The sequence below is a fragment of the Panthera tigris genome, chromosome F3 (genome assembly GCF_018350195.1).
Source record: "Panthera tigris isolate Pti1 chromosome F3, P.tigris_Pti1_mat1.1, whole genome shotgun sequence".
NCBI classification, from domain to species: Eukaryota; Metazoa; Chordata; class Mammalia; order Carnivora; family Felidae; genus Panthera; species Panthera tigris.
In genome coordinates, this window is record NC_056678.1 from 31614181 (window position 1) to 31628185 (window position 14005).

A 14005-nucleotide genomic window follows, 5' to 3' on the forward strand; every position below is an offset into this window, starting at 1 on the left:
TTTACTTACACAACTCAGATGTTTAGGAAACTATTCTTAGAGGAGATTGAATGAGGGCATACTTATCAGGGTTCAATACAATTCATGGAAAGCACTTAACCGTTGGCTCTGGTGGCAGAGACAGATGGTGATGCGGCGTCTCCATAATTTGGTCCGTTCTGAGCTCTTATTACTCAGGCTGCTGTCCCTCAACCCTTCTTCATTCTCTCATTGATGTTCTTCCTCTCCCCTGTTAAATAACAAAGTTCAAGTAAATTTGGAGATCTAATTGGCCTTATTAAATAATTTGTGAGTCAGCAGCAGCCCATCTGGCAGGTAGGGAGGTGTTCCCAGGATTTGTACAAAAATGGGACGATTTTGTAGTTGGGGGGGAGGGGTGGGGCAAGAAAGTTCCTAGCAAGCTGTCTTTTTATTTTTTTTTTTTTTTAAGGCAAGGTGTCTTATGCACATTACCTCATCTTTCCTTAGGGGATAGAGAGAACCCAGAGTGCGTGACAGGCTCATTGGTGCAGACTGAAAAATTCCTGGCTGACCAGGTTAAGACTACATTTCTGGGGGAGGTTGGAACTGCAGTTAGATTACATATTAGGCACCAGTTTGAGAACTAGGTCTAAGTGACAATCATTTTGGGTCTGTGGTTGTATGTGTGTGTGTTTGAACACCCTCAAATCTGTTCTTCAGTTTTCTTGAAAATTTCTACCTACTTATGTAAACCCCTGACATCCCGAAAGAGGACTTTGGCTTCCTCCCTTTTGACCTCAAACTTTTTAGTTGGGTTTTTCTTTCTAGCTTATCTCTTGGCTCAGGCAGAAGACCCTGAGGGCAAAGCATCCCCCGAGGGGGACCGAAATTACGCCCTCAAGCAACAAGGACTGCCCTGAGCCAGCAAGACCCCCATCCACGATTGACCCCAAGAGGATGATCAATTTAACCTTCACTGCCTACCTGCACGTACCTACCCTTCTTTGCCCCACATTTGCCTTACGTAATCCTGGAAGTATTTTCGACATTTTGGAGACAGTCTTTGAGACCGTCCGCTGTTTTCCTGGTGTTGGCCTCCCTGATATAAATTCCTTTCTTGCTTCACCACCACTCGTCTCTCTGCCTTTGTGTTTTGTCACTGCCAGTTAACGGACCTGGTCTGTTTGGGATCCCCACACCAGGCGCTCTTGCACCCCTTGTGCCCTTGGCGCGCCGGCTACCGTCCCCCTCCTCTACCGTCCCCCTCCTCCACCCACCATAGCCTCCACTGTTAACTTCCTTTCTGAACCACTTTGCCATCTACTCTGTAATTGTGTTCCTCCCTGTTGGGCTGCACTGCTTCAGAGTTCTCTCAGGGTCAAGAATCCATACGCGTGTTAAGCGCTGTCTGTGGACAAATAAATGATGTGTCTTGTACATATGTGTTAATATTTTCCAAACATGTAGCTGCTGTTTTAATTAATAAATCCCTTAAAAGCATCATAGACATTTTTGTTGTTGCTTTTTGTTATGGAGATTTTCACTCAGTGGTAGAAGAACTACTGTATAGATACCTGCCATATTTTCTGACATTAATAAAGACCGTTTGTGTTTGCAACAGTTAGGATATACTGCCCCACAAATAAAACATGCCGAATTCCGCTTCAGGTTTTTCACTGTTGCTTTTCTTTTGCTGTTCTGTCTCTTTAATTTGTCAGTTTCTTAAGGGCAGGGGTTGTAGTTCTTCTTCCTTTTACCTTTCTTGGGCCAGGCTGCAGCTCTTGGGCCAAATCCAGCCCATGACTTGTTCCTTTTGTAAATCTCCAGATCCTGGTTTTTACACACCACCATTTGCAGTCAGTCTGATAGGAAACACTTTGAACCCCAATTAAGTGAAATGTTACCTCCTCCCAAGAGAGAATTCCGTGGTTCTTATTTGTTGTAGACTTGTATTGCAAAAGTTGTGTTCAATTTCATATTTTTAACTTTGTCCACCAAAAATTTGTAGAAATATGTTGGCAAACAAATTTGTTATGGAAATACCTATGTAATATACTCAATATTGCCTCTTGGCCTTAATAGCCTAAAATCTTTACTATCTGACCCTTTACAGAAAAGGTTTACTGACCCCTGCCCTATAGCAGTAGTTCCCAAATTTGTCTGCACATCTGAATTATCAGAGGAGCTTTATGTATGTGTGTTTTCCTCCATCCTGGAGATTCTGATTCAGTACATTGAGATGGAACCTGGGAACCTGTATTTTTAATAAGCTGTTTAGTTGTTTGGGAGTCACTGTTCTTTCATGCATTTTGTAGGGTTAAACTCGAAGAGCTAATGAAATGGATATTGGATTAGATGCCAGAGGACAGCTTCTTATTTTCTTACTTCAACATGTACCAACTATGGAACCATATCCAAGTAGTGACTTGTTTTGTAGGTTTTTAAAAAATTTCCAGTTCATCTGTTTATAGACAGTTTTGCTCTGTCCTCTACAGTAGTAGTTGTTTTACCTATTGGGATTCATAAGGATTGCTTTTAGAGTCTGATAAAAGTTATGGGCCCACCCCCTAGAACAGTGCACCTGTGTTAATTTCCTATGACTGCCATGGCAGGTTACTCCAGAAGCGTGTAAAACAACAGAAATTTATTCATGCATATTTCTGGAGACCAGAAGTTCACGTCAAGGTGCCAACAGGGCAGAGACTCCAGGTGACATTCCTTGCCTCTTCCAGCTTCTGGTAGCTGTAGGCATTTCTGGACTTATGGCTGCATCACTCCAGCCTCTGCCTCTGGGGTCACATTGCTGCCTCTTCTGTGTTCTGTGTGTGTCTGTAATAAGGACACTTATCATTGATTTAGGGCCATCTGGATAACCCAGAATAAGTTCCTCTCAAGATCCTTTATTCACAGGTTCCAGGGATTTGATGTGGATGTCTTGTGGGGTGGAGGGTGGGCATTTTTGGATTTACCATAGCACCTTTGCACATGCTCACAGTTTTACAGTTTCAAAGGGTTCACGACTCTGAGGTCCATGTATGGACTCCATGGACTCCAGGTTTAAACTCTTTGCTCAGTGAGAAGCACCTTACACCTACAGTGTATTCTAGTTATTAGTCCCTATTCTCTCCTCTTATGTCATATTATTTTTTTTTAATTTAAGTTTATTTATTTATTTTGAGATACAGAGATAGCATGAGTAGAGGAGGGGCAGAGACAGAGGAGAAGAGCGGGAGAAGCCCAAGCAGGCTCCACGCTGCCAGTGTGGAGCCCAACGTGGGGCTTGAACTCACAAACTGTGAGATCATGACCTGAGCCAAAATCAAGAGTCAGACACTTAACCAACTGAGCCACCCAGGCGCCCCTCTCCTCTTATATCATGTTCTTATATTCAGCATGCTATTACCACTGAATCTTGAAATGGTGTTGTTTTCTTCTCATGACCTTAGATTCTTTAGGGTTTGCTTTTTGAGCTGGTTTCTCTGCTTCCTTTAGGAACTCTTTATCTTCTGATAAGACTTACTATTTTAAAAGAAAAGCCAAGTTTTTCCCGAGCCTTTCTACTGAATTCTGTATCAAGGAGGCTAACTTCTGTGCAAACCATATGTAACTGATTATGCCTCCAGTGAGAAGAGAAACTTACCTGGAGTACGATGTGCCAGGCCTTCTAGCAAGTGCTCTCACGTGGCTTAATTAAATACTGAAACCCATCCTCAGAGGGAGGTCATATCAGTCCTACTAAATAAGTGAGGAAATAAAGACTGGTGGAAGTTAAGTAACTCGTTCATTGTGGGTGACGGAGCTAGCAAGGGACAGAGCTGGTCTGTGAATGAAGGTCTTCTGCCCATGCTGCTTTCACTATACCATGAAAACATAGCATACCTCCCTTTTAGTTGAATGCTTAGTAATCTGCGTAGACAGGGGCTATCTATGCTTTGGTGTCAGGAACCAGCAGACCTGGATTTCAGTCAGGTTTACAGTGCTTACTTATCGTATTACCTTGTACAATATCTTCTCTGATCCCTAGCTTTAAGTAAGACCGATACCTGGCTTGTGTGCCTTATGGGGCTGCTCTAACAACTGACAGACTATGAATGAAAGTTCCTCAAAATCAGAAAATCTTACTAATATGCAGTATAATTAATTAGTTTCTCATTTGATTATACTTTTAGTAGTTTCTTCTTTTACTATCCTAGATTTCAAAGTTTGGGAATATGGTCAAGCCTCCAACCAGAGGCTACATTAGTTCCAAGGCTGAATTTGTTTGCTTAAGACCTCTTGGGTGCTTGGCTGGTGTGAGTGCTTACATTTGCTTTCTTCTCTTTCATTTTTAGGGGAATCCCCACTTTTGTCTAGTTCAGCTGCACTTAGGATATCTACATGTGTGATGAGTTTCTGAGCAGTTCTCTCTCCTAGGTTAGTTTTTAACTCCTCTCATTGCCTCTTTGCCATGGGTTTGGGTGGTGGCCTGGGACTATGCTCTGGAGACTCTTCCCTTTTCTCTACCCGCCCCCCCCCCCAATTTCTTGACACCTTCATTCATCCGGAGATAGTTTCTTATCCAAAGCTAAAATCCCGTCTCTCTTACTTCTCACTAATTATAGGCTCCTTCTATCTTTGCCCTTGTCTTCCAAGATATAAAGATACTACAGACATTCCGTCCTAAAAAATACCCCCATTTAACAAACACCTTCGTTCCTTTCCTCCATCCCACATATGGCCAGTTTCTTTTCCCTGCTGGCTTTCTGTGGTTTATAAGATAATGTTCAAAAACTTGGTGCTTTAATAACCTGGCTCAGGCCTGCTGCTCAGCCTTATCTTTTGGTGAGCCTTTCTTTTATTCTTCCAGTTACAGTGCAGAATGTCCTTTTTCTATCAAGAGCCCGTCCCTTTGTTTGGATTCCATTCCTTCTTGCTTGCTCAGGAAACTTCCTTTAGTGTTAAGGTCCTCTTTCTTCACCTTTCACAAAAACTCTCAAATTTCCAATTATACTTAAAAAGTTGTAGAATATGGTAATCTGGGTTCACATTCCCAGAGATGGGAGTGGGGCATGTGCTGTCTATTTTAACACAGTCCCATTGCTTAGGGGCACCAGGGTGGCTCAGTCAGTTAAACGTCTGACTTCCTCTGTCTTCGGCTCAAGTCATGATTGTGAGGTTCCTAGGCTCGACCCCCATGTCGGGCTTTGTGCTGACAGCTCAGAGCCTGGAGCCTGCTTTGAATTCTGTGTCTCCCTCTCTCTCTGTTCCTCCCCACCTCGTGCTCTGTCTCTGTCTCTATCTCTCTCTCAAAAATAATAAAAATTAACATTAAAAATTTTTTTTTTAAAAAGTGCATCTGTTATCTGACCTCAGATTTACAGATATAACCTTATTTTTCATTCTTTAAAGTACCAGCTATCTATCCCAGAAGGTGTCTACCTAGGTTGTGTTCCCATGTGTCTTTGGTATCTCTTCCCTTTGTGTGTTAGCTCACAGTGATTTCTCCTCCTCCTGCCACCTGTGGTACATATTTTCATAGATAATGCATTATTCCCCAGTGTGTCTTTTATTCTCAATAAGTGAGCAAACTTCTTGAGGGCAGGAATCATGTTACATCAATTGGAAAGTTTGCTTATGTTTTATATTGAAGAAAATGTATCTTTTAAAAAACTAAAATACAGCTTATTGAGATGCTGGTGAGTGGGATGATGGTATGACACGAGGGCACATGAGAGGTGAAATGACCAGGAATAGCAGATTCATGGCTCTGGTCGCAAGCTTACACAAGGGCTTACTTCTGTGGACTGGAAAGGCAGGCAGAATTGCCTATACCATTTAGTATGTTCTCTGTTTCGGTCTTTCTCACTTCTCTTTTCCCTCACCTTGTACTTCTTCTCTCTCTCTCTCTCTCTCTCTCTTTTATTTTTGCTAAGCTCAGATAGTTGGGTAGTATGATTCCTCCCACTGTATTCATGAGTTAATTTCTTCATGATGGAACCCCAGTTTACCTTTATGTCTCCCACAGTGGTAAAACCCTATTTCTCTATGAAAAGAATAAAACTAGTTGAATGAATGAATACAGGAAACAGTGCTTTGGGGGATAGTGAGCAGGAGGTGATGTAAATTAATTATACTTACCATCTGTATGTTTTTCTTTGCAACTAATTTGGTCAGGCAAGAAGCAGCCTAAGAGTTCTGTTTCTTGTACTCGATTTAAAATACCTGTGAGGGGAGAGATTTGGGTCCAGCTATCTCTAAATTCCTTCCTAGTTCTAAGCTTTCTAAAATCAACCCCCTACCATTTTTGAAAAAAAAAAATTTAATGTTTATTTGTTTTTGAGAGAGAGGGAAAGAACATGAGCGGAGGAGGGGCAGAGAGAGAGGGAGACACAGATCCGAAGCTGAAGTTGAACACTTAACCAACTGAGCCACCCAGTGCCCCTAAGACCCCCACCATTTTTAATGGTCTGATTCTAAAACTATTTAAAGCTCTAGTAGCAAAGCAAAAAAGTACCTATACTGCACACTTATTTCCTGGCAATTTGGTGTAATCTTTAGAAGTTAGAATTTCCCTTCTTCTAATTACTCATTTCAGGAATCTGAGGCAGATATTACTGAATTCTGTTGCTTAAACTGTCCCAGAGGAATCAAATTAAACTAACTTTGATTTAAGTTCTGATCTCTGATTTAGTATAGTGTTAATTGTATTTACTATAGGTAAATGAAAGACGCTATTTAAAAGGTTGAGAAAATAGGGGCGCCTGGGTGGCTCATTCAGTTAAGCGTCCAACTCTTGATTCCACCTCAGGTTGTGGTCTCACAGTTCATGAGTTAGAGACCCACATGGGGCTCTGTGCTGACAACATGGAGCCATCTTGGGATTCTCTCTCTCCCTCTCTCTTCCCCTCCCTTTCTCTTCCTCTCTCTCTCTCTCTCTCTCTCTCTCTCTCTCAAAAATAAATAAAATCTTAAAAATGTCAAAAACTATAAAAGGTTGAGAAAACAAAACTGAGCAAACTGAGGATTCTGCATAGAGTGAAATACTTTTATTAGAACATACTAGAAAAAAAAAAAAACTTAAGATGTAAGTCTTGCTACTTTGACTCTCAGTGATTTAACAAAATAAATTTGGACCAGGCTGCTTTGGGGGAGAGGTTGTTAGTGTATGTGACATAATGAACATTAAAGAAACAAATAAGAGTGCAATGTATTAGTAAAAACTTTCATTATTACTTTGTTCTTGGGGAGCAGGGGAACTCTCTTAATTACAAAAGTAATAAGTCAAATGCTGAAAATTTGGAGAAACAGAACAATATAAAAAATAAAGGAGAAAAAAACAGAACAAAAGTCATTCGTAAGTTTGCCATGCTGCAGTAATCACTATCCTTGGTAATCACAGTCTCCCCCTACCTCTAGACCCCCAACAAACTCAGATATGTTCTCCTTCACTCTAATTTTGTCTTTTTGAGAGTGTCATATAAATGGAACATTTTGAGATGGGCCTCTTCTCTCAGCATCCTTGTGAAAGCCATCCAAATTGTTGCATGTATCATTAGAATGTTCTTGTTTGTTGCTGAGTAATATTCCATTGAATGGATGTACCACAGCTTATATCCATTCAGCTATCAAGGACATTTGGGCTGTTTCCAGTTTTTAACGATTATGAAAAATGGCAGTATTAATGTTCATGTTCAAGTTTCTGTATTACATAAGTTGCCTTTCTCTAGGGTAGGAGTAAACAAACTATGCCCCATGTGCCAAAATTTCCTGTTGCTTATTTTTACATGGCCCTATGAGCTAAGAATGGCTTTTACATTTGTGAAGGTTTGTAAAAACCAACAACAAAAGAAGAATATAAAACAGAGACCCTATGTGGCCTACAAAGCTTAAAACACTTAATGGCTGGCCCTTTACAGAAGAAGTTTGCTGGCCCCCGCTCTGGGGTAAATACCCATATTCCTGGGTCATGTGGTAAGTGTCTTTTCAACTTTATGAGAAACTGCCAAACTGTTTCCAGAATGGCTATACCATTCTGTATTCCCAACAGCGGTATCTATAAGTTCCAGGGTTTGTTTGTTTGTTTGTTTTATCCTTGCCAAAACTCAGTATTAACAGTGTTTTTAATTGTGGTCATTCTAATCAATGTTTAAGGTTGCTCATCATGGTTTTAATTTGTATTTCCCTAATGATTAATGGTGTTAAACATCTTTTCATATGGTTGTTTGCCAATCTTATATCCTGTTTGGTGAAGCGTCTGACTTTTTTGCCTAGTTTTTAATTGGGTGGTTTGTTATCTTACTGTTGAGTTTTCAAAGTTCTTTATATATTCTGGATACAAAGATACCAATCCTTTGTTGGCTATGTGATTGTCTATATTTTCTCCCCGTCTTTTCATCCCCTTACCAGTATCTTTTGCCTAGCAAAAGGTTTAAGTTTTGATGAAGTCCAATTTACTGGTTTTTTTCTTTTATGAATTGTGCTTTTCATGTTATGTCCAAGAACACTTTGCCTAGACCCGGATGATGGATGTTCTCCTAAGTGTTCTTCTAGAGGTTTTGTAGTTCTGAGTTTTACATTTAGCTCTCTGATCTGTTTTGAATTATTTGTTGTATAAGGTATGGGTTGAGGTTTCATACTTTTGTAACTTTGTTTGTTGATAAGACTATTTGTTTCTCCATGGGATCGACATTACACCATTGTCAGAAATCACTTAGCCATATTTGTGTGTTCTATTTCTAGATTCTCTTTTCTGTTCTGTTGATCTATGTGTCTGTCCCTTCACCAGTACCACACCATCTTGATTACTGCAGCTTAATAGTGAGTTTTAAAATTGGGTAGTATGATTCCTCCAAGTTTATTCTTCTTTTTCAAATTTATTTTGGCTATTCTAGTTTGTTGGCCTTTCTTTATAATAAAATTTATAAATCAGTAAATCTAATTGTATCTGAAAAAATTCTTACTGGGACTTTGATTAGAATTACATTATATTTGTAGATTAATTTGTGGGAGAATTGGCTTTTTACTGTGTTGAATCTTTCAGTCCACAAACGTGATATTCATTTCATTTTGGTCTTCTTTGATTTCTTTCATCAATGTTTTATAGTTTTTAGCATATATATCCATTTATATGTTTTAATTTATATCTAAGTATATTTTTGCACTATTATAAATGGGATTTAAATATTTTTTTATTTCCTCTTGTTCATTTCAAGTATAAAAAAGATTGATATTTTGTGTGTTGACTTTGTATCCTGGAACTTTATTTTTTTTAAGTTTATTTATTTTGAGAGAGATTGAGAGAGAGCACAAGTGGGGTAGGGGCAGAGAAGGAGAGAATCCCATACCTGTTCCATGTTGTCAGTGTGGAGCCCAATATGGGGATTGATCTCACAAACTATGACCTGAGCCAAGATCACTTAATCAACTGAGCCACTCAGGAGCCCCATCGTGCAACTTTATTAAACTCTAATTAATAATGAAAGCTTTTTTTAGATTAGTTGGGATATTCTACATAGAGTCATGCCATTGTGAATATGAACAGTTTTATCTCCCTTTCCAACCTGTAGGACTTTTTTTTTCTTGCATTATTGAATTGGCTAGGCCTTCTGGAATACTGTGAAGTAAGAAAAAGGAGTTTGATATCCTTGCCCCGCTCTGAATCTTATGGATAAAACATTAGCATATAATTACTACTAAATATTATGTTAGCCTTGGGTTTTGGGTAGAAACACTTTATTACATTGAGGAAATTCCTTTCTATTCTTAATTTACTAAGCATTTTTATTATGAATGGATAGTGAAATTTGTTAAATGCTTTTTGTGCATCAATTCATATGTGTCTTAGTCCATTCAGGCTGCTATACAAAATATCATAGTCTGGGTGGTTTATAAACAACAGACATTTATTGCTCACGGTTCTAGAGAGTGGCAAGTCCAGGATCAAGGTGCCATCATTTTCTGGTGAGAGCTCTCTCTGTGCCCTTCTCACTGTGCCCTCACATGGTGGAATGGGCTGGAGAACTCTGTGGGATCTCTTTTATAAGGACACTAATCCTATTCATGAAGGCCACACCCTTGTGACCTAATTACCTCCCAAAGACCCCACTATTAGCATCACCTTTGGGGGTTAGGATTTCAACAAAAGAATTTTAGGGAGACACAACCATTCAGACCATTCAGACCAGAGCAATATGATCAGCAATAAGGTTTTTCTTATTTAGACTGTTAACCTGGTGGATTGCATTCATTGATTTCTGATACTGAACCAATCTTGCATTCCTGTGATAAATCTTACTTGGTTGTGGTGTATACTGTTGGATTCCACTTACTAATATTTGTTGAGGATTTTAATGTATATTAGTCTATAGTCTTGTGTTTTTCTGGTTTTGGTATCAGGGTAATGGTGGTCTCATAAAATAAACTTGAATGTGTTCTGTTTTCTGGAAGAGATTTTTTAGAATTGGTGTTCTTAAATGTTTAGTAGAATATGCCAGTGATAACCATTTGAGCCAGAAGAATTATTTTTTGGAAGGTTCTTGCCTGTGTAAATCAATTTCTTTCATAGAGATAGACTTTCAGATTATTTACTTAATCTTCAATGAATTTGTCAGTTTGTGGTTTTCAAGGAATTGGCTCATTTCACTCAAAAATGTCAAATTTGTGTTTGCAAAGTTGCTCATAATATACCCTTAATTTTTTAAAGTCTTTGTGGTATGTGTAATGATGACCTGTCTATCATTCCTGACGTTGATAATTTGGGGAGTTTTTGGTTAGTTTTGCTAGAGGTTTATAAAACTGCGTTTACTTTCTTAAAGAGCTCCATTTGATTTTATTGATTTTCTCTATTTTTTTTGTTTTCTATTTTATTGATTTCATCGGTTTCTGCTCTTTTGATTCTTTGGTACTCTGTTATCCACTTAGGACTTATTTATATCCAAAAAAGATTTTCGATTTCTGTATGAGTTTATTCACTGACTGACTCAAAGAACATATTAAAAAGTCATGTCTTCTAAATTTGTGCATGTGTTTTTTAGCCTGGCTTATCGCAGTATAATTTGCAGTAAATAAATTACAGTAAAATTTACCTTTTGTAGTTTATAGTCTGTGAGGTTTTTTTTAAATGTTAAGTAACCTTCCTTCCTCAAATTGATTCTGTTTTGTGAGTCAGTATAATGGCTTTAGGATCACTGTTTTTAAGGAATTTGTGGTGGATTCTTATTGTTTCTATTTTCTTTTTGAGATGTGAACTATCCTGATCAATACTAGTCTATAACTTTTTAGGGGAGGTTTATTGTTAAGTTAGAAAGAGAAAGAGAGAGAGAGAGCAAGTGTGTGTATGTGGTGGGCGGTAGGTGATGATCTTTGACTTTCATTTTTAACAAGAATTTTAAAAATTCAGTTACAACTAGAGAAGTTTCTTCCAGATTTTATTCAGTTGTCCTTCATTCCCTTTGGAAATAGTGGACCTGACCCAGTTCTTTTTTGAGAATACATTTCATAGAACAGTGTGTTAAAATATTTTTGTTCTTTCAGTCAAGTACAGTGTAAGAACTGGCAGGCATCCATAGCTTCTATTCTTTAACATGCACATAATTCTATTCCTTGGTTAAGATATTGACTCCATTATTATACTTACTTTTTCTGGTATAGCAAGGTTTGAACTGAGGAACATAGCTACTTCATATATAATAAATTATTTGTCTCTACAAACATTTTTACTTTGATTTTGTTAGTCACATGACTTTCTAACAGTGATCTTTGAAGTATATAGTGGTATGGTAAAAGTATGGTAAAAGAATACCATAAATATTGGAAATTAAATATGTTTGGGTTTTTTGGAGTTTTTTATTTTAGAGAAAGAGAGAGAGCGTGAGTGGGCGGGGGTGAGAGAGAATCTTAAGCAGGCCCCACACTTATCACAGAACCCAATGCAGGACTCAATCCCACGACCCTGGGATCATGACCCAAACTAAAATCAAGAGTAGGACGGTAGGGGCACCTGGGTGTCTCAGTCAGTTGGGCATCCGACTTCAGCTCAGGTCATGATCTCACAGTTAGTGCCCAAATCGGGCTCTGTGCTGACAGCTCAGAGCCTGGAGCTTGTTGTGGATTCTGTGTCTCCCTCTCTCTCTGTCCCTCCCCCACTCACGCGCGCTCTCTCTCTCTCTCTCTCTCTCTCTCTCTCTCAAAATAAGTAAACATTAAAAGAAAAAGAGTGGGACCCTCAACCAACTGAGTCACCCAGGTGCCCTAGAAATTAAATTTATTGAATGAAATTTAGATTTTATAAAATTCAGGATGACTTTGTTACTATATCAGGATCATTTTTTAATAAAAAAGTTGTTTGAGCTACCTTTACTTATTTGATTTAATATCCCATGTGGGTCTTAATAAGTTGACATTTAGTTTGAAAAGAAATTTTGGCCAAGTTGTGGCTGTAAGATAAAACATATATTAGATTAACTCTTAATGATTATACCCTGAAAGGATTGTAGAAACTAACATTGAGAGCCATTTATAATGCATAACATAAGATGCATAACATTAGATGTCTGTTGAAATGTTCTAGATGTTTAAAGTACAGCGCCATTTTTTCCCTATATATGATAAGAAAAAAAAAAGCTATAACTTGGGGGGAATAGAATGGAAAAGAGAGAAAAGGGATGGGGAGAGCTGAGGCGGCTGAGGTATATTAGTTTCAAGGGGCTGCTATCATATAACAAAGTAGTACAAGCTGGATGGCTTCAAACAAAAGAAATTGATTCTCTCATGGTTCTTGTTGGTTTGAAGTTCTAAAATCAAGATGTCGGCATGGTTGTGCTCTCTCTGAAGGCTCTAGGTGAGGATCCTTCCTTGCTTCTTGCTGCTTCTAGTAGTTGTCCTCAGTCCTTATGTTGTAGATCTGTCACTCCAGTCTCAACCTCTGTTGTCACGTGGCATTCTCCCTGTGTATATCTCTGTCCACATTTCCTTCTTCTTAAAGGACACCCGTCATACTGGATTTAGGTTGAGGGCCCATTTACAGATATAGGATGTATATAAACTGGGAGGGAGGGGACGCTATTCAACCCAGTTCAAAGGGTTCTAAATTCAATTTAAATTTTGAGATAAGCCAACACACTAGATTTATCTGCCTTATACAAAGCAAACAGGTAAGATACATTTTACGTAAAAATTTTTTATTTGCAATTATATTCACTTACATGCTTTCCCATTGTGTAGGCTCAGGCCTAGGTATCTAGCATTTTCCCTTCATGTGATAGAAATTACATTAAAGGAATATTTTGTTATGAAACCTCTGTTTATATAGATGTGGAGCCAGAACACTTTCCACATTACCTCTTAATAGCTCAATATTTATAGAACCAAGCTAGACTTTTTTTTTGAACTCTTTAACTACTATTAGAATAATAATTTTGGGGTGCCTGGGCAGCTCAGTCAGTGAGGCATCTGACTTCAGCTCAGGAGGTCATGATCTCACAGTACATGAATTTGTCAGCTCAGAGGGTCATGATCTCACAGTCCAGGAGTTCGAGCCCTGCATCAGGCTCTGTGCTGACAGCTCAGAGCCTAAAGCCTGCTTCAGATTCTGTGTCTCCCTCTCTCTCTGCCCCTCCCCTGCTCATGGTCTCTCTCTCTCTGTCTCTTTCTCTGTCTCTATCTCAAAAATAAATTAAAAAACATTTTAGAAAATTTAAAAAAAGAATAATACTTTTATTCTTTTTATTTTATATCCACGACATCTAACAGCTCCTGGTGCTGATTTATTGAATGAATAATGCATTAATGAAAGAATGGAGTGTGTGTGTGTGTGTGTGTGTGTGTGTGTGTGCGCGCGCGCCTGTCTGTCTGTCTGTCTGTCTCTATGTTGAAGGGTTGTCAGCAAAGGCATGATAGAATGAATTTTCCTTTTTAAAACCCAACTGGTGGGGCGCCTGGGTGGCTCAGTCGGTTAAGCGTCCGATTTCAGCTCAGGTCACGATCTCGCGGTCCGTGAGTTCGAGCCCCGCGTCAGGCTCTGGGTTGATGGCTCAGAGCCTGGAGCCTGCTTCCGATTCTGTGTCTC

At 38.9% G+C, this 14005-nt stretch overlaps 1 protein-coding gene across 5 annotated transcripts in view; it reads left to right on the plus strand.

Moving 5' to 3' along the window:
* The window catches only part of LPGAT1 (lysophosphatidylglycerol acyltransferase 1), a 74167-nt gene that overhangs the window by 16152 nt on the left and 44010 nt on the right, over positions 1–14005 (plus strand). The window contains exon 1 of one of the 5 annotated variants that reach the window (XM_042976568.1): positions 6899–7911. The exons of the other annotated variants lie outside the window; for them this stretch is intronic. Coding sequence (XP_042832502.1) covers positions 7839–7911 — 73 coding nt within the window. The 5' untranslated portion in view covers positions 6899–7838. Of the gene's footprint in view, positions 1–6898; positions 7912–14005 lie in introns of those variants that run through there. 5 annotated transcript variants of the gene reach the window in all.